General features: G+C 35.9%; 3 protein-coding genes across 3 annotated transcripts in view; 2 read left to right on the top strand and 1 right to left on the bottom strand.

Moving 5' to 3' along the window:
- The first annotated feature begins 5,074 nt into the window (after window positions 1-5,074).
- LOC110372311 (uncharacterized) overlaps window positions 5,075-23,854 on the top strand; it is a 28,697-nt gene continuing 9,917 nt past the window's right edge. The window contains 7 exon segments of the mRNA XM_021328927.3: window positions 5,075-5,151; window positions 5,153-5,291; window positions 20,075-20,183; window positions 21,550-21,574; window positions 21,651-21,806; window positions 22,151-22,295; window positions 23,581-23,807. Coding sequence (XP_021184602.3) covers window positions 5,075-5,151; window positions 5,153-5,291; window positions 20,075-20,183; window positions 21,550-21,574; window positions 21,651-21,806; window positions 22,151-22,295; window positions 23,581-23,807 — 878 coding nt within the window.
- LOC135117400 (uncharacterized) lies at window positions 7,942-9,954 on the top strand. Its single transcript, XM_064036620.1, has 4 exons — window positions 7,942-8,080; window positions 8,164-8,343; window positions 8,430-9,526; window positions 9,946-9,954. Exons 2-4 carry the CDS (start codon window positions 8,229-8,231, stop codon window positions 9,952-9,954), a joined length of 1,221 nt encoding a protein of 406 aa, XP_063892690.1. The 5' UTR covers window positions 7,942-8,080; window positions 8,164-8,228.
- LOC135117396 (uncharacterized) lies at window positions 10,008-12,940 on the bottom strand. Its single transcript, XM_064036612.1, has 3 exons — window positions 12,827-12,940; window positions 11,732-11,791; window positions 10,008-11,524 (listed from the first exon to the last, which is right to left on the bottom strand). Exons 1-3 carry the CDS (start codon window positions 12,845-12,847, stop codon window positions 10,622-10,624), a joined length of 984 nt encoding a protein of 327 aa, XP_063892682.1. The 5' UTR covers window positions 12,848-12,940; the 3' UTR covers window positions 10,008-10,621.

Genomic DNA, 23,854 nt, shown 5'->3' with positions numbered 1-23,854 from the left:
AAGTGAAGCATATTTGGAATACCAGTTTGTTTTTTGAAAATAAATTGAAGGAGAAACGGGATAGCTCAATAAAAAATACATTAAATTATTGTCAAAATATTAAACTTTAATAATGAGAACAATCAAATATAAAAAATACCAGATATATTATCAAAATGCCTATTAAACTAAAAATACTCCAAAAACGTAATTTGACTTAGGGTGCAGATAATTTGGAATATAGTATTCCAAATTATATTCATTTTTTTTTCTTTGAAAATTGCTAACACTTTTTCTTAGAAACTCTAAAATTCTAAATTTTTTATAGTCATTGGCTCTTTACAAAAAAATAAACTTTTACAAAAAAATAAAACCGACTCCCAAAAAACTGAAAAGCAAAAGAAACACGGTATTCCAAATTAACAACACACCAACCTAACTTAAAATTGCATGTCAAATTTTTAATTCTAGAACTATTCACAAAATCATAGTAATATCTTAAACTAACAAGGTCACTCCGCAATTAAAATAATTACAATAAAGATTTAGAGTATTACAGCAAATGATTACCACTGATTGCATTCTTACCAAAAAAGTTTTCAAATCAGGCTTTTCGTTCGCTGGGGGCTGGTAGCCGAAATGTCAAGATAGCGTCCTGTTTTTAATGCTGTATGGCTTTGTGTATCGTTTGACGTTATGTTTACGGCATAAAAACTCAGATGGCGTTTATATATATTTAGATATCGACGTATTCCAAGTTACCTGCAGTATTCCAAATATGCTGCAGTTCCTCTATCACTTGCGTCTTGTGCAGTGTCAATGAGTGTTGCGAACATTTGCAGCGGAGCAAGTTGCCGGAGGCTGCGCAGGCGCGGGTCATTGTACCTCTCGCCCGAGGAGGCTGCACTTGCCCCCTGCCCCCTCACCGTGACACCCGCAAACCCGCATCCTTTATAACTCATACAAATAACAAGGACAATGACTAGTCCTTCGTGAGGTAACAACTAGATTTGAAAAAACTTTGATAGTAGCCAGATACGAGCATGTAACATTACTTTTTTATCATTTATCATGATTTCTCGAGAACGTGTTTGGAATCAAAATTAAAGACGTTGGATAAAAACCAGTCCTAAGCTTGTGCAGGCAGATGTAACTTCCCGTGGCAAGTGGCCTCCATAAACAAAGAAAACCACAGCAACGATTTAAATGTCGCCTCATATCTGAACATAAGATCTTCATAATCGACGATCTACAATTCCCTAGGATCAAACAGTAATCCAGGAACAGTAGAAAGCTGTAGTACTTCCATAAAAACTTTTTCTATGTAAAGGGCTTTGCCTTAATCACCTAAAATACAAAAACTATACGAGCATGGAAACAGTTATCCGAGTGGCCTCATTGTGTACTCAATTTGTTGGCCCAGCAATTTTTGAAAATACCTGTTTATGCTTTGTTATGACTTTGAGGTACAAATAGAATACAATTTGACCTTTACTAAGCGGTATTGTTGTATGATAATGTCAAGGGAAATACCGGAGATCGTTTCTTAATGCCCTTAGCTAAGGATGGGATTATGATATTAGGAAAGTAGCGGGGATAACTTGGGGGAGAGTAGCCATGGTAAGACCAGAATGGAAAAGATTGGAGGAGGCCTTTGCCACCTGGCAAGCAGACTATCAAAAATGGAACAAGACATTAATGTATGAAAAATGAAATTATGAAATGTATAATGTGAAACTTTAATGTGAATTGCATAATGTAAATTGATATTTTATGAATTGTATATGTATAAAGTGTCTAGCATAAGGCTTAAAAAATAAAAATAAAAATAAAATAAAAGGATGGGATGGGAATAGTGAAATCTGTTTTCTGCAATTTTAAAGTGAGAAGTAAAAAAATTGAGCCGGCACAACATGGGAAAACTGCGGAAAGACAATTACTGTTTGTAAACTAAGTCACTTTGGAAAGGAGAAGACTCATTGATAACTTACAATCATTTCGAAACAACAATAAAATGTTCACCGATGTTAGAGGTACCTACCTAGTATTTTGCTGGTGTTATACCTACCTATTCCGTTTTACAGCTGGTATGATTTTAGATCTCAGCAACAGACTTTCATGACCAAATTATCGTATATGTTCTAAGTTCTTTCGCACTTAACTATACAACAGAAGTAACGCCAGTCTCAGTTTCTATAAAATTGTCATAGAGGACTAATATTAACCCATACCATCAATATTTACGAAACCTTACCTGAAATAACTGAATATAAATAATTTAATTAATATGTAAACGTGCTAATTTGATCTATACTCCGCTTTTGGATTAATTACAAGTTAGGTATTATGACAAATAAGGCGTACGATCCACATAGCTTAACATAAGTACATACTTATAATGGCAATGATCAGAAACTTGACCATGCTCGCATTCTATTCTAAAGACATTCATAATTAATTATTCCATCTCATAAATATTAATTCATGTACATGTTATGGACCATGTGATTAATTCGGGCATTATAAATAATGCCCGAGCATTATGAATAATGTCTAGCTTTATCGGGCCACGTGATTAATAACTATCTTAACTTCATTATTTATCACATTGCACGGGCATTATTATATTGCTACATGATAGTTGGGCAATTTGAACATAAAGCTATATTTTATGCGGTGCGAGGGTGGCAGTTGTTCTACAACTGCCACATAAATAAATCCTGTTACTTGCTACATATTTTATGATTATTTTTTTTTTATTATATGTTCTATTTTAATGGAAAATTACAAGTCTAGCCACAAAATTATTAATTGGACTATTGTCATCTGATTTACTAACTCGGCCTCGTTTTTCTTGATCTCATTTTTCTTGGCTCGTTTTTTTTATGGTAGAATTAAATTTGGATTCAAAATATTGTATTAAAAATTGAACTTAGTGACGAAAACGAGTCGCTGCAAAACCGACTCCACGTAGTCTTGTCTGCCCTACCCCTAGAGTGCAATTCAAATCCGCGTAGGCGCGGAGGGGCGAGGCGGCCTGCGAGCTGAGGCGCAGGTAGTTGAAACGCTCGCCGCCGCGGCTGAGGCTGGCCGGCTGAGCCGGCCAGCAAGCCGAAGCTGCAGTGGTGAGCGTGAAACCATCTGCGACGATAAGCTCGCATGGGACCGCCGGAGCCCCGCAGCGCCGGAGCCGTGACCGAAGCGATGCTTGCTGCATGTTGCATGCTTACCTACTTCCATGCTGGGTCAATTAATATGGGATGTGTTATGTTAAAAAAATGAAATTAAATATGTTTGTATTACTTTGCCCAAAAGGTCACGGGCAATATGTATAGTGTCCGGTCAGTTTGATTATTTGAATAATTATTATCAAATTGCACTCTCATATTGGGCATTTTTCATAATGACCGGGCATTATGTATACTGCTCAATTTATCACTTGGTCCATAACATACATAGTATAAATGGAAATAAGTAAATCACTTAGCTCCTAAAATGGTTTTAAAACAAAAGTAAAACAAAAGTAAAGTAAAACAAAACAAAAGTAAACACAAGTAAAAAATAGTTTTAAAACAAAAGTCAGTAAAATACCTACCTACTGTATGTTTCATCTCCTTAGCGAATTAATACACATTTGCCATGGTTTTTTTCTAATGGAAGTATTAGGTTCAGATATAACTTTGACGCAAACTAGGCAGGTTATGTACTAGGTATATCAAAACGATTATTAACGCTTTTAATATTTTTTTAAATAAGTACTCGATAAGACTCTGAATATTGTTTTAAAAAAGTACCTGTAACAATTCACATTGTATGTACATTGGCGTTTATACAAAGTTTTGCTTTAACTTTCTGTTTATTTTGGTACGTTAATCCAAGTTACGATATTAAAAATAATCTTGTTTTTGACAGATATAGATAGTGTTATTGCATAATATTTCAATAAATGAATAGGTAAGCAGATAAAATGTTTAGCTATATCGCAGTCATCTGGTTGAAGCTGCTACATTTGATTGAATGACTTCCCTACGACTTGTGCGCCGCAGTGGGGAAAAACATAACTAGTATCACCTGACTGATTTTATGTCCGCTGTGTTCAAGGGCTATGTTACAATCCCTAAACTATGTAGTTGGACGTTGAGAGACGCTTGTTCGGTCAACGTTCCGCATAGTAAATCAATTAAATGTAGTCATTCACTGAAGACTCAAGTTTTGTTTCGAATAGCAGCTTTAACCAGATGACTGCGATATATATAACACCATATATTTACGTTTATGTAATAGGGCGCGAACCTATTGCCATTAACCAACCAGAAATCCCCATTCTATACGGTTTTTGTCTGCATTTCTAGAGAAAAGTCCTTAGTATACTCGTTAATATGAATTTACAAAACAATCACTCAAATACTGTAAACAACTAAGCTTAACAGGGTTTCCAGGGCTTATTTAGCGAAAATATTACAAACCAGTTTGTATCTGAGACCGGGTTTGCATACCAATTCAATATCCAACTAATTAATAACAATTTTGCATAATGCGGTGGGCCTCAACCAATTATCTGTTTATTTATCTGAATATTTATATGCGGAGGTTCTGTAACGGTACATTGACACAAAAAGATTTACAATGATTTAGGTAAAGTGTGATGAGTAGAAGGGTTTTATGAATGTTTACGCTGTCTTTGATTTCAAACACTTTTAAGTGAAATGAAAAATCATCCATGTAAAGTAAGTTCTTTCGGTACACTTGGCAACAGATGTTTTTAAAGTCCAAGTCAGCATGTCCAGCATGTTCTTCCTTACCATTGGACGTCACTTCACAAGTAAATAAGAAGACTTAATGTGATAAAGTTTCAATTAGCATTTGTTTTTCGAGGTTTTACCCGCGTCCCGTGTTATCTACTTCCTATGCCCGGATAACATGTAGCCTATACCTAGATCTTACTTATGGATAATTTATTGTAGGCCTCTTTTCAGTCAATATCAGCATCAATTTGTGGAAGCGCCTCTTTCCTGCACACACGCACTATGTTTTTTATTTTCATCATTTGTGGTCATACAAACAAGCATTTTTTGTAATTCCTTGCAGGGTGAAAATGTACGCGACATCTACAGCGTCCACGACGACCTCAGGGTCTGGCCGGGCAGTGGGTGCTGTGGCGGGAGACCGCCGCGCGCGCCGTGCGCCTGGTGCGCCCGCGCAGAGCCGCGCCGGCCTTCGGCTTCGCGCTCAGGGGCGGCAGAGAGTACGCCACGGGATTCTTCATATCCAAAGTGGACTTTAACTCTGAAGCTCACGTCCAGGGATTGAAGGTTAGTGTTAGATATCGCTTTTCTTTCTACAACAAAGGAAGTTTAGAATTGAAGCCATTTCAGTTGCAACAATTACTACGCTAACAAAAAGTTTAATGACCTACCACCTACTTAAATATAACATTAAAAATAAATCGCATCCCCGTCTTCATCAGAATCGAATGACGAAGATTCAGTTACTTATCATAGGTACTCACTATTACACAAATACGGAAAGCCATAACTCCTCTGAGAACATGAGTAATCGAGAGATTTTAGTGTCAGATGTGTGCAACTGCGTTGGTTTATAGTTCATGCTCAACATCAAAAGTGGCGTAACCTGTGGGAGATATTCTCAGAGCTCTAGATTGGTATTATTCAAACATATTACGATGAGACGAATTCGTAATAATTCAAGTAATTCACAATTGGTTTTATTAGGCATACTACAAAGAAATTCTTACTGTTTCGCAATGTTCTTTCTATTTGGCTTGTGTTTAAACGCCACCCAAAAAAGTACCTATTTTACTACCAAAAAAATTCTAAACGGTTACCAAAATGGATAAATGGTCACCAAATAACGTTTCCAAAAATATTATTAGATAAAACCATTTTTTCGTATTATTGACTACTAAAAAAATATATGGACGCCTTTAAAATACACTTTAGACCAAATATTATATATTGTCACTACTTAGATGTTACCAATTATGTAATACCATGACTCCTAATTTGGTCATTTTTGTTAGACTAAAAAAGCTAACGATCGCTAGAATATTTCCCAAATACCAATTAATATACCAGGGTTCCCAAACGTACGTCGCTTATTTATTGTTATATGAATTTGTGTGTAACTCAGTGCGTTTAAAATGTAAGCACGCAACATGCAGCAAGCATGGCTTCTGTCACGGCTCCGGCGCTGCAGGGCTCCGGCGGTCCCATGCGAGCTTATCGTCGCAGATGGTTTTCACGCTCACCACCGCAGCTTCGGCTGCCGGCCAAGCCTCAGCCGCAGCGGCGAGCCTTAAAACTACCTGCGCCTCAGCTCGCAGGCCGCCTCGCCCCTCCGCGCCTACGCGGTTTTGAATTGCACTCTAGGGGTAGGGCAGACAAGACTACGTGGAGTCGGGTTTGCAGCGATTCGTTTTCGTCACTAACTTTGATTTTTGGTAATAATATTAATCTTTTAGTTGGATAGAATTTGGTGACCATTAATCCATTTTGGGAACCAAAAATAATATTTGTGCGAGATTTGCGATTTTTCTGATGTTATTTTATTTAATTTGGATCATAACATTAGATACTTTAGTGCCCTTTTAATAAAGTCAATTTATTTTTTTTGGAGTTGTTTATTTTATTTGGTGCCTCAGCTTAGAGTCTTAAAAATATTTTTGGTGACCGCCTAAATTATACCCTTTCTATTTCACTCATCAATGACTATCCAAAGATCATTAAATTCGTCTTACGCAATATCAGTAATTATTTAGTTATGGCATTTGAAACACCATAATAAAGCTTGTTATCCACAAAATAACCGAATAACCGTGGTTATGTGGAATGCCACAATGTTCAATACGTGGAAACATTGTGTCAGAGAGTTCTTGTACTAAGTATTATAAGTTCTTTGTCTATTAGGCAATATCCCAACAAGCAAAGTAATCCTATAAGAAAAATTATAAGTCTATTACTACTTATAACGTTCTTGTTATGGTATTGCGGTAGACTCTATGACTTATAACAGCATTTGCCAAGCCTAAACATACTCAAGCGCATTAGATTTTATATCTCGGTCTTATAGTCCGCTACAAGACTGACCTCTAAAACATTTATAAGACACTTTTACTAGTAGCAGCATTTCACAAGCATAGATATGCTCAAGAGTAATTGTTTTATATATCAGTCTTATAGTTAACTACAAGATTATCTTTTAGGACACTTATAGGACTAAACAATCCTGAATAATATTTTGATCCTATACTAGCATTTTGTGAGAGAAAACGATATTATAACATCCTTAGCTGAGACCACTACAAGTTTGTGCCGTCATAGTCTTGCTCAAGACTTTTATTAGCCTTAGAACTTAATAAGAGCGCTATAAGTTAAAAAACTTATAAACTTGTAGATCAAACACTTTATTAGTAAACGTCAGCCATTTTGTAACATTCAGTTGTACCCGTCCATTGTGAGAATTCAGTTTAATATGAACTTAAATGATTGGAAACGATTGAAAAGAAGTGGTGGTTACAGGAGAAAGGTAAAAATAGGTATAAAGAATTAATTATGTCAGGGTCTTCAGAAATAAAATCAAGTGCGTTAGGCGGAATAATTGAGGGTTCCGTGAGCAGAAATATTTTTCCACGTCTTCCCCACGACTCAGAAAGTGAAGAAGTTCAGAACAGCGAAGAAGAATATATCGAAGAGACCACTGACTATGACAATAATCATGAATTTCTGAAAGACATGCAAAGCTGGGCTATAAAATTTAATATACCTCACCTGGCCCTAAACGAACTCTTTACTTTTTTGAACAAAAGATTAGGTAATGTTTTACCCAAAGATGCTCGTACTTTACTTCATACAAACAAAGAAACGGTGCATATTACAACCTCAGATCCAGGACAGTATTGGCATAACGGATTGATTAAATGCCTAAAAATACACTGCAGGGCTGGATTTGAATACTTTACGAAATACGATTTCGTTAAATGTAAACATAGATGGGTTGCCTGTATACAAAAGTTCAAGACATCAACTCTGGCCTATTTTGTGTAACATCTTTGAAATTCCCCACATACCTCCCTTTGTGATTGGTAAGATAACACTATTTCAATATCGTAGAAACTTTAACTACCTACTTTATTAAATTATTTATATAGATATATTATTTTTCAAGGAATTTATGCGGGTGAAGGAAAACCATCTGATCTAAATGCTTATTTAGAGTCTTTTGTGAAAGAAATGAACGAACTTGAAGAATATGGATTAGATACATCGTTGGCGCCAAATGAATCTAAAATCAAAGTCAAATTAAGAGCCTTCATTTGTGATTCACCAGCAAGAGCCTTGATTAAAGGCAAGTTTAGTATTGATATTATTTGAATTATCTGATATCTGATATTTTAATATGAATGAAAAATATGGATGTTTAATTTCTTACAGGTGTCACAAATTTTAATGGAAAGCATGGCTGTCTGAAATGTACGGTGATTGGCGAATACTCACATAAATCAAATACTGTAACATTTCCTAAGTCCAATTGTCCTAAAAGAAACGATAAAGATTTTCGTGCTAAAAAATATGAAGAACACCATAAGCATGATTCTCCGTTATTGAAACTAAACATAGATATGATAGAGGATTTTCCTGTGGCAGACTCATTACACCTAATAGACCTTGGCTTGATGAAGCGGTTGTTGATTGGATGGCGTGACGGAAAGTTGGGAAAATACCTAACCAAATGGAGTGCTCGTGAAATTGATATTGTCAATAGCTTTTTACTGAATTGTCAAATGCCCAAAGAAATTCACAGATCAATGAGATCTGTAGATGTTTTGGCCCATTGGAAAGGTTCCGAATACCGCTCTTTTTTTTATTATCTAAGCGTTATAATTTTAAATCACGTGCTCAAACCAGAACCATTTTATCATTTTTTAAACTTGTTTTGCGCCATAACGATTTGCTCAAATGAAAAGCATTTGCCACTCTTGCCAATTGCTGAAAAAATGTTAGAAGATTTTACAGAAAGTTTTAAGGCCTTCTACGGGCGAGACTACATTACTAGTAACATACATAATTTAACACATATAGTTGACGAAGTAAGAAAATTTGGTATTCTGCAAACTTTTAATGCATATCCTTTTGAAAATAAATTATACGCTATTAAACAAACTATCAGACATGGAAAACAACCATTACAGCAAGTTGCAAGAAGAATAATTGAAAGGCAGTTAATCGAAACGGAGCATCTTAGCGAAGAAATTGTACACTATCCATATATTAAAAAAAACCAGCGAAACGGTTTATTAGTTTTACACCTAGAAACATATATTTTATCATCGAAAGATGAAGACAAGTGGTTTCTTACTGACAAAAATCATGTAATAGAATTAAAATCCATCAGCTTAAAAGACAACACTAAGCTTGAAATAGAAATCACGGGATATCGCATTGTTAATATCCTCGACGCTTTGAAAACCACTAAAATCTTCTTTTTGAATATTTATAAATGCGATTGTGCTCCTATTGAAAAATCGGAGGTATTATGCAAAGTTCAAAATATAAAATGTAAACTAGTTAGTATTACTTACAATTCAGAGATATTTTTCTTACCATTGTTACATACCCTGTAAATTTCAAGTTTAAAGAGCAAAAAATAAAACGATACTTTATAACAATTATGTTTTATTCAAAATTAAACATTAGTCTTACAATCTTTATAATCAGTCTTATAATCTTTATAATCAGTTTCATAATCAGTCTTATAATCGTTATAATCAGTCTTATAATCTTTGTCATCTTCATAATCAGTCATATAATAATCTATTGTAGTCTTCATAATCAGTTTGACTAATAAAATAATCACTCATCATCATCGTCATTTTAGCCTGACATTACCTATGTCTGGGTATGGGCCTCTTCTTTTTCTTTTAATCAATCTTATAATCATCTATTGTAGTCCTTATAACTAGTCTCAACAAACTTAATTTTTAAGCTTCTTTGTACGGCCAGCACATCAACCTATCTCAAAAATCTGACAAATTTTCAAAATTGAACGTAATCCATAACATATAAGCACCTTATTATATTATGAATGTTTTATGTGTAATAAAGTTGAAAGTCATTTAAAGAAATTTGTCAGATTTTTGGGGTTGCTTAATGTGCTGGCAACAATTTTAAATTTATCTTAGCTTCCTTGTACTAATAAATCTTATAACTAATAAAACTTTACGAGTTAAACAAAATATATCAATTTAACTTCGCCATTAAGATCATGTAATCATCTTTATGGCAAATTTAAATTGAAATATTTTTTATAATATAATATAAGATTATATTCTTTAATTCAGGTCAAATATATAACCCTAATTTTGAGCATCGTCGCAGTCTGGTAAAATTTACTAAAACTACACAACTTAGAAGATAATTTCAGCAAATCAGATCAGACTAAATTTTTGTCTGAAATGATTTGATTTAGTTACTAGGGATATTGATCTATTTGTATTTGAGTGACGACAGCACGTCAGACTATCCCAAACTGTCAAAGACAGATTGGGGTAGTCTAATGTCTCTCGTGTTATAATTAATATTGATGCAAAAGTCACTTAGTCAAATAAAAATTAGATCAAATAGTTTCAGACAAAAATTTCCTCTGTAACATCTTCAACTTCTAATTGGTTACCAGTGGTTTGTGGTGTAGATGTAGGATTTTCAGAAGAAGTCCTTTTGGCGCTATTTTTTCCTCTGCATTTACTTGCGGAAGTTCGTAATTGCTTCGATTTGGCCCGCTGATCGGCATTTCGCAAAATTGTTTTAAAAAAATTATGACAGTCAGTTAAATGGAACGACGAGTCTTGTTTATAAATAACTTCAAAAAAGAAACCAATCATCTTAGAGAAACCTTTTAAGCAGATTTTTTCTGTTGTTTCATTTTGGGAACGTGAAGCTCCAGTCCACGAACACGATTTGAAAAACTTTCTTTCAAACAAAATATCAATAATTGTATATGCTCTTGTGATTCCCTTCCCTGTCCCTTTAGTGCCAAACACACTAAACTTTCTTAGTAAATCTTCTCTATAATCAGAATCCATCAATTTATTTTCAAACTCTTCTAAATCTTTTAAATCTTGTATTGGTTTTAACATCAACGAATGGTTTTGTTTTTCTGTAATAGATTTTTTAATGAATTCTTCGTTCGTAACTTGTATTTCAGTCACTTGTAATAAAATCGATTTCAGTGTTTCGTGTAATACGGCTTGATTATTTAGTGTTGTGTTCAGGGTCCCCATTATAGTCTTCATATCGTCATTTATGGATTTTAGGTCACTTTTAATAGTGGTGATATCTATTTTCATGGATTTTAATTCGCATTGTTCTTCTGATAAACTTGTTTCTTTATTAATGTACGAGTATATTATAGGTGTGTCCGACTGATTACTTTCAGGAATAACAATGTATTTTTCAATATTTTCTTGCGGCGCGCTCAACGGTGTTTCAGATGGAGTTGACTCTTTCGGTGTCGTGATTTCGTAATTAGTCTAAACAATAACAATCATGAGTTAGCTAAATATGACGGCAATACTATTTTTTATGTAAGTAAATATTAAGTTAGTACAATACAGTGAGCTTATATGTTTGGAACGGTGATATACTTATAGTAACGGCACATTTTACTATGTTGCTGTCTAATATTCTCTGCGTAATATAACATCAATATATTTGTATGTTACGTATTTATAACTTACCACCATTATTTGTTCTCCATCTTCAGGTATTATTGCTGAAGAAGCATTATGCTCATTATTCTGAAAATATAATTTATTGAAATCATTTAAAAAATAACGGACAACAATTTTGAAAGCAACGGTTTCGTTCGTGTGGTACAGACGGCGCGGCGAGCGTCACGATAATGCTAGCCCTTTCCACATAGTGACGCTAATACACGAGAGACTAGCACAGCGTGACGCTGTTTGTACCAGTCTAAGTTCATATAATCTCTCAGACAAAAAGGAAATACCTACTTAATGTAAAATCGATCCACGATCTGTGAAAATATCACGTCAGCTACATGCACTATAAACAGGTATTTCAGAAGCGACTTTGAAATCAATTAACTTTAATTCAAAAGCACATAAGTATACTTAAATTCATCTTGGCGCGCGGCTCTAGAGTGCGTGTGCACATATATATAAATATGCAGCTTTGATTTGTGTGACAGTGAAGCGGGTGACGCTCAGTCGTCGTCCGAGCAACACGTGCAGGTTCAGTAATTGAAAATACCTATAATGTCACATACAGTTGTTAAATATATCATAATAAATATATATATACCTTACTAACAAAAATATTTACATAGTGTATACATACGCTACACAGTGTTTTGTCTTTTTCGCTCTTTTCCAAAATAAGAGAGTTCGTGACAAAACACTGTATAGATTAAACACTGTAAATATATTTATCTATACTAATATTATAAAGAGGAAAACTTTGTTAAAAACTACTGGACCGATTTTAAAATTCTTTCACCATTCGAAAGCTACATTATCCACGAGTGACATAGGCTATATTTTATCCGGGTACGGGCAGTAATACCCACGGGATGCGAGTGAAACCGCGGGAAAACGGCTAGTTAGTAATAAGGATAATGTTAACGTCACGTAAATCTTTATTGTTACATTTCTATATATTTAATCAGTTTAATAGTCTGATCAACAATCAAATCACAATCAGCCGCCCGCGGTTGTTAGTAGTTAGTCACCCGCAGTCATGGTATCTATGCCTACAAGCTTTACGCACACATAGAGCCGCGCGCCAAGATGAGTTGAAGTTTCTGTACAAACCTTTAAAATTTCTTCTGCCATATTATCATATGACAGCTGTGGAAGATCAGAGCAATTGCGCTGTTTTTGATGAGACGTATTCTATGTCAGGTTCTGTGTCTGAATTATTGCTCATTATATCAATTTCATGTATTGCATTTTGATACGTTTTATGCTCCGCCTTTTACCGCACAGTTTATTTTTCCCAAGATTCATCGGGCCAACTACCTTCATCCTTTTGTAACTTACTCGTCTGTGACTGGGTTTGTTTTCTGGGCCAATACAAAACTCCATCGCTCTCCCATTGATGTGGTACACATGTCAATACAATGTTACCCTTTTCAATGGTCTGAACAATTTTAAATGGCATTTTGAACCTGTAAACAAAATAATGTTTGACTAGAAAAAAGAATAATATAATCACCCACAAGTTTGTGGAAACACGTTGACCTTGCCTCGTAGAGAGTTTCAACACAACGCGTGATCAGGTCCGTCTCTAGGAAATACTAGTAGCTACTATACTCTAGGAAAGTTACTTCAAATATAGTAAAAATACGTAAATCTCTGGCGATACACCTTACTCACATTAAGCACACGCGCTCTTCCTGACAACTCAGGTGCTACTACTGCTAGACAGCTACTGGTTCGACATGCAACCGCCCCCCGCACCTCTGGCGCCCGTACTGCAGCTGTGTAGGTACTACCGCTATAATACGGCCGCTGAGTTATTACTGATTTGACAGATTCTTAATATTTATTATTCCCTTTATTCAATTAATTAAATTAAAGCAAATGAAGTGACTCCAAAAGTAGCAAATTGTATTTAATAAACAAAACTGCGCAGCTTTATCTCTGTCTCCAATTTATTTCTCAACGGATCATAGATTAGACCAGAACCACTAAAAAGTTGCTCGCTTGCTACTGAGCCTGCTGGACGCGATAAATATTCAATCACGAAACAAATGACACGATCTCATTACATGCAAAACAAGAAGTGATAGAGTAATCGACAGAAAGCACGCGGAGAGGGGATTCCCGTGCGGCAAGTTTAATTTCGTTCGTACATGCTTAGGTACTGCTGTTCCTGTGGCGCTGCCTCCGATCGACTTCCGATTTAATAGTGTCGAAGCCGAAACCAGAGTCGGAGGTGTATCAATCGGAACTTCCGACTTTTCGGAATCGGAAAAACTTCGTAACATCCTTATACTGTAGATACATTACATATTTTACATATAAGTGTATACTCGATGTAAATAAAGTAATTAAATTAATCCTTACTTCACTAAAATTGACAATTCGTCATGTGTCAAATCGGTTATAACTCCGCGGCCGTACTATAAACCACTGATACAGATAGTAATTCGATAGATAGCAGTTGTATAATCGTACCTTCAAAATATTTGTCAAACAGGGTGGCGCGGGAAGGAATTTCTTGTTATTTCGGTTGCCCAGCCGTATAATGTTTTTATTATTATTTTATTGGATAGCACTATTCTAAAATTAGTTAAGTACTTTTGCGTGTGTAAAAAGTTATGTGGATACAAAATCAGTAGCAATTTGTGCATTCATCTTCTATGTAATGGTCATATATGCTGTACTGGGAGCAATTCGGGCACCAAAAAAAGCTTTGATGCATGAAAAGTTTTAGATTTTCTTGATTAGAAATGAAGTGAGTAGGTCTATCCATATTGTTTAAATAAACTGGAAATCCACACCCATTGCAGCTTTCGGATAACACAAAATGTGTGTTTGTCCAAGGCCATCTCACATGATTTAGTAAAATCAATGACGATTTGGTCAAAAAACAGTCAACATCAAAAATGACCACCATCTTGTTGATTAAATCCTAAAAAGGAAAATCAATCATTAGCTAGCTGACTTTAATTTACTTCAAGGGAACCCTAATTTGTTTTAAAATGGAGGCGAGTAGTCTGGACAGAAACTGCTACAAGTACTAGTTTACCTATAATGGTTCCATAAAGGACTTAATCAAGAGCAATTTTAAAACATGGCCGATATGCATAAGAATTTATGAAATAATTTATTCGCAACATTATACTAATGTGGAATTTTCGAAGGGCCCCGTGAAATTAACTAAATTTCGATACATATTTACAGTAAATATTACTTCCCCACGAGTTCACACACTATATTTACAATATATTACCGATGTTTTAAAGTACTACAAGTAATAATAGTAATAGTAAGTTTACTTACGTTTTACGTGCGTGGTAACACAAAAAATCCGGCACGACCAGTCAAAGCAACAACGAAAATAACTTGTATTAAAATATACTTAAAACTATTTTCTAAGACCATTACAAGTGCTTTATAAACAAGATTGCTCTAATAAAATACTTACGTCAGATACTAACAAGAGTGTTTGCACTTGTAATTGTTTAGTCTCATATCATTAAAGGCGCTATTGAGCTTCGTCAAGTATATTATAAGGCTTAATAACATTGTATAAGATGATTATAAGATAGTTATAGAACTAAATGCTCGTATAACTGCGCCCAAATTCAACTTTGTAGCATGCTACAAGATTCTTATAAGTGAAAATAAAATGCTCTTAAAGAACGTTTAAAGTACTGATTTTGCTTGTTGGGATATTATTTCATTGTTTCGTGTGTTCCTTTCGTTCTTACATGAGCAAAGGGAAGATTTAATCTCCATTGACACTTTTTGTAGTTGTTACCTATTACATGTTCTCACGGTCCCTGAGTGTCCCAGCGCGGTGGGCGCGTGCGAACAACTTTGCTCACAATTAAACCACCAACTAAGCTGCTTGCTTCTGTGCAATTACCCACATCCGAGGCTGAACTACTGTCGCAACACGCATTCTATTCTTTCCGAGCGCTCACGTAACCACTGCTAGTATCTTTGGTACAATTTAATCTCATGCGTGAGTCCATTCACCATGATGATCACCTCGTTGTCTCATGCATGTGGGTCAAGCACTTCATTGCTCTGTTGTCGTGAGCCGCACTTGATGCGTCGGACAACAGGTGATGCAGCAAATTACATGGCGCTTTGTTAAGTTAAAGACATCGTTGTACTTCGTCGATATGAAAAGAACTCGTGACTGTTTATTTTAGAATCTATTACACTTTTTTTCGTTCTCCGTCGCGACGTTTTAAAATACATATGTACATATACGTAAGTAATTTAAATGATGCAATTAGTTTTACTGTTATAACTATGTTCTTAGGTACAAGCATGGTCGCCATGCTCGTTCCCTACGCTGCAACTAAGTTAAACGCATGAACTAAATATATGAGACACAGGCCTACAGATGAAGCTACAAATCTAAACATTTAAGAAGTCATAAAACACACAGAATAATAATTATACAACACTGTAATGTGTTATGATATGAATCATCAGTCGTTGATTATAATGGCATTGTCCATTAGAAAAGGTTAGGAGTTATTAAACGTTAATTGTTATAGCACTATCGAATTGACGTGTTCCGAAAGTCATCAACTCACTCTGGAAGTAAACAAAGATGATACGAGAAATCCTACTTTCTATCAAATACTTTGACATAGACATAGACAAAGAATCCTTAGAAGTTTGGCGACTTGAATTATAATTGAACAAGAATGCACATATTTTGCAAACATTACAAAACTTTCACACGATCACTTCCTTGACAAAAGAGTTACGAAAAATTCACGTAGGTACATCCGCTATTATTTAAATAACACAATGAGTTGTTTTGAGAAATTATGAAGATACCTGAGAAGGGAACAGATATTGCAGCTTAGATGAACTGTATCTGGTGTCGTTGACTTGTGCTAAACACTAATTCAACACGAGAAACTCACGTCAAGTCAACAAATCGTGTCAATAAAACTGATGGCGCACACTCACTATTGACTATCTAATTTATGCTTTTACTCCAGACTTTTCTTTCAAGAACTGGTGGCATGACTGTAATAGATGTTGGAAATGTTGTAACCACTTCCAATTATTCTTATAACAACTTGGGTGCACACTGCATAAATTACCACTAGGCATGCAACAGGATTTGAAACCTAACTAATTATAATATGGTAGAAACTGTAGACTACACTTATATTGAAACGGATTATTTTCTATATTCAGTGTCAAGCTAAGTGCCGGAAGGTTGTGGTTAATCTCAGCAATTATATGACAATTTGTAAATAGTCCATGTTCCCATGAGGCGGGTCGTGTACGTGTCCAGTGCGTGAGTCACTCAATTACTCTGGCCGGCGACTTTCTACAGCTTTCCGTTCGCGTGCGCCTCTTCCACTAAATACTTCTTGTATAACGTTTGCTAAAATAGAAAAGCGTTAATGCAGTCCTTCATAAAAGGCCACACGGTCAAATAGTTGCTATCTATAAGTCAATAAGTTGTTAACTTTTCATGAAGATAAACCTACTTACTATAAGTTATGTATCACGTCTCGCTTAAACTAATGGGGTCAATTTTCACCGGCAACGTAGATATAAACGTCGTTTTCTTAAAACCACGGTAAAATTGAAGGTGAAAATTCATAGGGTTGCTCAAGTTATCACATCAGAAAAGCACTTGTGAAACAATAATGTTTCTTTTTCATGATGAAATATCAACAAGGTTATGTCGCGCTGTAAAAAGTAAACAGGGAGCTATTGTATTGAAAATATATCGACACTATGAGTCACTTGATTACTTTTACAATGTGAATAGTGTTCAGGCGAATGTGGCGTCATAACATGTAGCGTCATTAGTCTATGAGCACAGTTGAACTCAAATAACACTTGCAGTACGTACATTATATGGCACAGCTGATTTCGTGTCTAACCTACTCGTTTGTAAAGTAACAATAATATTTTATGATGCAGTTATTTATAAAGTATACTCTAACAGGGTAGCCAGGTCCACAGCGGCATTTCGTACCAAAATTAAGGTTGTAAATAAGCCAAATGTTGCTGAAGCAGCTATGTTCGTTTTGCGAAAATGTTACAGTCTGTAGGTTATTGCTCACCCATAGCAGTAAAGTAAAGACATCAATCACACCCATTCCAAAACGAAAGTGAATTCATTGGGAGGGCCGGCCACGCCGGGCGTCGTTGAGTCTGGCGTTCTTTTGCGTCACTGGTAAAAAAGACGACTTGTGTGTAACGAAAGTCTGATCGAAAGTTGTCCGATATGTGGGGCACTGCGCGACTTGTCCGGCTTCTTTGACTGCGCTCGCCATCGCCAACTACGTGAGGAAACTGACGAAAGTTCTACCCTATGTCCTGGAGCTGACCCATAAGAATATCGTGACATTGCAATGCTAATAATTTGCTATGGTTACGGTAGATTATGGATACATTTCGTGAAGATTCATGATACCTAAGTAAGCATTTCAGCAATAATTGAGGAATTAAGTAATACTTTACGACAGTAAAACATCTAAGTATCTCTACCTACATCAAAAATAAGAATTACATAACAAGGTTGTAATAAAATGATGCATCCTGAATCCTAATAAATTAAGGATGCGGATATTGGAATGTTGCAGTAATTTAACCGCGGGCGGAAATTTGTTTAAAATAATTTTAATGAGCAGAGAGACTTAATTGATACTTACAATAATATAATCCAATCACGTAGCGTTAGCGTTTCTTTCCATTAGATATTTGACAATAAGTAAGTTCTATGAAAATATCACCCGGAATCCCATAGTACAACTGGCGGCCAAGAAAAGTAGGCCACTGCTTCTGGCCCTGAGTTGTGAGCCGAATTTTACATAACAACTTACGACAAATTGTTCGCTTAGAAACTCGGAACTGCGAATAATTCTCTCTTTTTAGACAATGGTTTACTACATAAATTAAATTTTATAATTTTTTAAGTTCAAATAAATAAAATGATATATGTCAATGGCCAGTTTTCCTAGCAAAGACAGTAAATTGGATAACAATGGCAAATGTTTGTAATTTTATCATCAAAACCATCACGAGTAAGGCCTTGCTCTTCTTTTTGTGCTGTACAAGTTGGGAGTAATTGAGCAGGTGTTCTTGAGTCGTAAATCATGTACCACAAGTAGGTACCTAGTTGCGTAGCTGCGTAATCATCAATGTTTATTTTTTGCATTTTCATGTCGTCCGGCAAGCATTCTTGGTCATTTTTAGGGTTCCGTAGCCAAAATGGCAAAAACGGAACCCTTATAGTTTCGTCATGTCCGTCTGTCCGTCTGTCCGTCTGTCACAGCCGATTTACTCGGAAACTATAAGTACTACAGTGATGAAATTTGATGGGAATATGTGTTGTATGAACCGCTACAAAAATATGACACTAAATAGTAAAAAAAAGAATTGGGGGTGGGGCCCCCCATACATGTAACTGAGGGATGAAATTTTTTTTTTCGATGTACATACCCGTGTGGGGTATCAATGGAAAGGTCTTATAAAATGATATAAAGTTTTCTAAAAAACATTTTTCTTAAAGTGAACGGTTTTTGAGATATCAGCTCTCAAAGTCGTAAAAAGTATGTCCCCCCCCCTCTATTTTTATAACTACGGGGTATAAAATTCTAAAAAAAATAGAGGTGATGCATGCTAATTAACTCTTTCAACGATTTTTGGTTTGATCAAAGTATCTCTTATAGTTTTTGAGATAGGTTGATTTAACTGTAATTTACGGAACCCTTCGTGCACGAGTCCGACTCGCACTTGGCCGGTTTTTTTTCATAAAAAATACGTATCTGCGACTGAAAATTAATTATGTATGCATTTATTTATTAGATAAACCGTCTGATGTTTTGATTTTTAGTTGTGAATACGCTAATTTGTAGGTATCCTCAACTTTGCATATATTTAAAATATTAGAACACGATATTGATAAGATATCGCATTAATTGAAGACACCTAGTAAGTAGTGGCGTTGCATCAAGCTGCTACCCGCTGTCGGGCCGCCAGTGTACGTCGCCGTCATGGCGCAACCCGGCTTCAAAGCAATAACTACACATGTCTAGTCCATTGTTGTTTCAACACCTGAGAAATTCTTTACGAACCTGCTACAATTTTCTCGGTGTTCGAGTAAATTATGTTTTCACGACTACCATTTTGTTGTTACACCTAAATAAGCAGCTGGCATTGAGAGGCGATTTATTTTAGTTATTGACGAAAAACATGGCACCTATTGAAAAATTTTTGTTGCAATGTGGGAATTGGTGCGCATTACTTATCTTTTGCTTACCCTAAAGAAAACATAGTTTTATTGACTTATTTCCAAGGCTTTTGTAACCAAATTGTTAATTTCCATGGTTGCAGGTGGGAGACCAGGTGGTGAGTGTGAACGGCTACCGAGTGGACGACGCGGTGCATGCGGAGCTGATGCACTACCTCGCCGCGCAGTCACGACTCAAGATCAAAGTTAGACGTGAGTGCACTTGCTATTTTGTTGAATATGTCTTTATGTTAGATCATATGAGATAACTTTAGTGTTGTGCGGTTTAAACGCTGATCATAACAAGAAACTGGGGCTATCATCATAATTTGGGCAGCACAGAGCAGTTTTACTAACTTAACGTAGCTTAGTAGCTAGGTAAAGAAGGCAACCGCAACAATCAACGTCTCTGAATCTTCCTTGTTATTCATGACTAATACAGAGTTTTATATCTTAATCTATATGACACAATCGTAAGTTCAAAATGTATTTTTGTTTCGTTTATCCGAATAATCCAATCTTTGCTGTTAGGTAACTCGGATAAGATAAGAAATGGTAACAGTAGGACGTACAGCAGCATCCAACTTGAATTATAGCGAATTACGTAACATCAAGTCATGAAATTATTTAATACAGAACTTATTATTTGTTTCTACTTCTTGGAATGGACCTATGTAATATAAGGAAGTATTTCTAGATGTGGTATGAGCTGTTATGATACTCGTATAATGGATAACTAATGATCTATGTAGCGTTGCATTACTTAGGAATGCCATTATCACCTATTAATGATTCCTATTTACGTTTTGAATTAAAGTAATTTAATTTAGTTAGCTTTGGAATTTAAGGACTACGGAATCTTTCTGGTTATAAACACTAAAATTAGCTTGGGAACTTAAGGACTAGTTACAAACATTTTCTGAAATCACTTCCATGCCTTTACGGTCCCGACAATATTAAGTTTAATGGCAAATACATACTCATGTAGATAGGTTAAGGGACCAAGTTAAAGTATAGCTGGTTTTCAAGTGTCCGTAGAAAAGGAAATAAAATATTCTTAATCATAAAGGCCTTCGACATCACCATGGAACGTCGTGACTGATATGAGTTAAATACTCTTGTACTGGGCACTAGACAGTTATCGTCACCACGTGGGTGTGTCGTCTGACAAAGTTACATTCAGTGAATAAAATTATGATAATTAATCAAATCGTATGAGCTTGTATCGGTGATAGAAGCCGCAGAGATTTTATAACAGTCGTGAAAGCGCGTGGGCGGGTGCCTATGAACGTAGTCTATTAGATAGAGTTGCGTAAAACGAATTATGACAGATGAAATGAGGCCCGGTGCCCAGCGATTGTTGAGAATTCCGAAACGTTTCATAAATGACCGGCTTGGTAATATTGTTTCAACATACCTACTCAGTACCATAAAAACTACAATTGAAAGCTTTTACTTAGTCTCTGTGGAACATATTGAAATCCCCTTCCTAATATCGATGCTACTTCTTACTACGGCTTTAACATTCTCGAAGTTAACATTTCTCTTTTCAACATCTGATATGTTTCATTTGTTACAGATGTTGGCATGCTTCCTGTCAAAGAGTAAGTATATTTAACCGTGAAAATTTGGTTGTGTGCATAAGTGTACAGTTGTTTGATCACGTTGTCCGCATTTCAGCAAGGCACATGAGCCATTGTCATGGCAGTTCGTGTCGGAACGAGCGTCGCTGAGCTCCGACGTGTCGTCGTCGCCGACTCTGTGTCACGACAACGAGAGATTGACGGACTTGAGACTATCTATACTCGTGCCTCCCAGAGCCAAGCTGGGTTGCGGGTCAGTATTTTATTTTAAACGATGAGAACATGCATTTCCTTATCCTGTAATCTTTGAGATGTAGGATGGAATCGGCATACCTCCTCACAATTTAAAATGTCCTACCCACAGAATATGTAAAATTGAAAATGTCCTTTAGAACATAAAAACTGATTAGAATTTAGTATTAAAATATACTAATTTAATTATTAAAATAATATATCCTTAAGGGCTTATAATTACAGACATCAACTCCGATTTCAGTCAAACGGATAGATTGCCATTTTAACGCAGATTGCTAGGTTTCTCGCTATTAAATTGCATTACTAATGTTAGACATTAACAGTCCAATCAATTTGTTTCAGAATTTGCAAAGGTCCGGAGTGGAAGCCGGGCATATTTGTGCAGTTCGTGCGGGAAGGCGGTATTGCACGCGAGGCAGGGCTCCGGCCCGGCGATCAGATCTTATCGTGTAACGGCTTGGATTTCTCCAATGTTACCTTCAACCAGGTAATTATTTTCGCGATTGTTCAAAACAATAGCATACAAATGACATTAAACTGAAAATGTATGATCAACCGATTAGAACGGACCACTGAAAACCTGGGCTGATCTAGGCAAATGCAAAAGCACAATCCATAGTACTTAGATACTTATGAGGAATTTTATATCCACCCACGTGGATCAATGTACAACTTGTTTAACAGAAGCAGTAGGAATCGGCGAGATATGAGGACCAGACTAGGTACTATATGACTATTAAGTAGGTTCCTTGTTGTAAAGGAGAAAAACACGTGTAGTTTTTCTATTTCGAACCACTCAACGATAAAATTAGGGAAGTATATTTCATTAAATACTACAAGGTTTATTGTATTTGAAGTCGTAAAAAAACTCATTACAAGTGTGACTGTATGCTGATTGCTGATGTAATACTTACACTTTCGCATTTTACTTTCTCGGTAGTGTTGCCTTACATGGACGTATAGATTTATATATTTTTTTATATTTTTTATAACAGTCTTCTTTCAACAAAACTCACTAAATAGCTGAACGGATGAATCAATCAATGTTAGGCTTCTCCTGTAATCTGTTAATTTGACTTTATTTATTGCATCATGCAGGAAGTATTTCATATTTTACGAGAAGGCTTTGATCCTGGCTGACTCTTTAATTTATATGTCTGACCGTCATAACGAGCTGTAAAAATTAGGATATCCGATAAGCAATCTCTAACCAAGCGGTAAAGTGCGACTCAGGAACAGATTGTGTTGTACCTTAGGTATGTCATTCGTTCTACATAGAACACTTCGTGATTAGCATCACTATTTACTATAATGGCTATAACAGGGTAGTTTCCAGGGTCGAAATAATGAAATAATATTTAGTCCGCTTTTTAGATAATCAAAAAATATTGGATACGTATTTTTTCTTTTTTTAATTAAACATAAAATGACAAAGATAATACGCTTCAAAAATTAGGAGTGGGGGCCTTTTACGTCACAGTCTCCTGAAAATTGTAGCAACTTGTGACGTCACACTCAACTTTAGCACGCTATATCTTAACAAGTTCTGATCCAATTTAAAAAAGAAAAAATACGTATCGCTTAATTTTGGACAATCTACAAGACGGACTAATTATTATTTTTTAGGAAACTACCCTACTGGACCATTAAACACTTAGGAAAAGTATCTTCAAATGATGACCCAATTTATAAAAAAAAAAAAACAATTATCCTTACCACGACGAGGTTTCCAAATAAAATTTTACATACACTTTTATATATATTGTTCGCAGGCAATATCAGCAATGAAAGCGACAGGACGGCTTGAGCTGGTTGTAAGGGAGGGTGCAGGCACTGACCTAGTGTCTCCCGAGAGCTCGGGGTACAACAGCTCAGCGTCGTCAGCTGCCGGGGAGCGCAGCCCTGCGCCCACTGCGCCGCATGTGCCGCTCGCACCACCGGCCGCGCTGCGCAGACGCCTCGCTAGCGTCGCCGAGGAGGCTGCTGACCGCGCAGATAGGTGAGGATTGCAATCATTATGACTACTCAAAGTCTCCTACCCCAAAA

This window comes from Helicoverpa armigera, chromosome 10 (assembly GCF_030705265.1).
Source record: "Helicoverpa armigera isolate CAAS_96S chromosome 10, ASM3070526v1, whole genome shotgun sequence".
NCBI classification, from domain to species: Eukaryota; Metazoa; Arthropoda; class Insecta; order Lepidoptera; family Noctuidae; genus Helicoverpa; species Helicoverpa armigera.
Note: the sequence above shows the minus strand (reverse complement) of the source record. Positions and strands in the feature narration are given on the sequence as shown.

Coding starts and splice junctions, on each gene's coding strand:
- LOC135117396 (XM_064036612.1), bottom strand. CDS start 12,847: ATGGCAGAAGAAATTTTAAAG. Junction 11,792..12,826: donor TGGCAGAAGAAATTTTAAAG/GTTTGTACAGAA, acceptor TTATATTTTCAG/AATAATGAGCATAATGCTTC. Junction 11,525..11,731: donor ATGGAGAACAAATAATGGTG/GTAAGTTATAAA, acceptor GTTATTGTTTAG/ACTAATTACGAAATCACGAC.
- LOC135117400 (XM_064036620.1), top strand. CDS start 8,229: ATGAACGAACTTGAAGAATATGGATTAGATACATCGTTGGCGCCAAAT. Junction 8,344..8,429: donor AGCAAGAGCCTTGATTAAAG/GCAAGTTTAGTA, acceptor AATTTCTTACAG/GTGTCACAAATTTTAATGGA.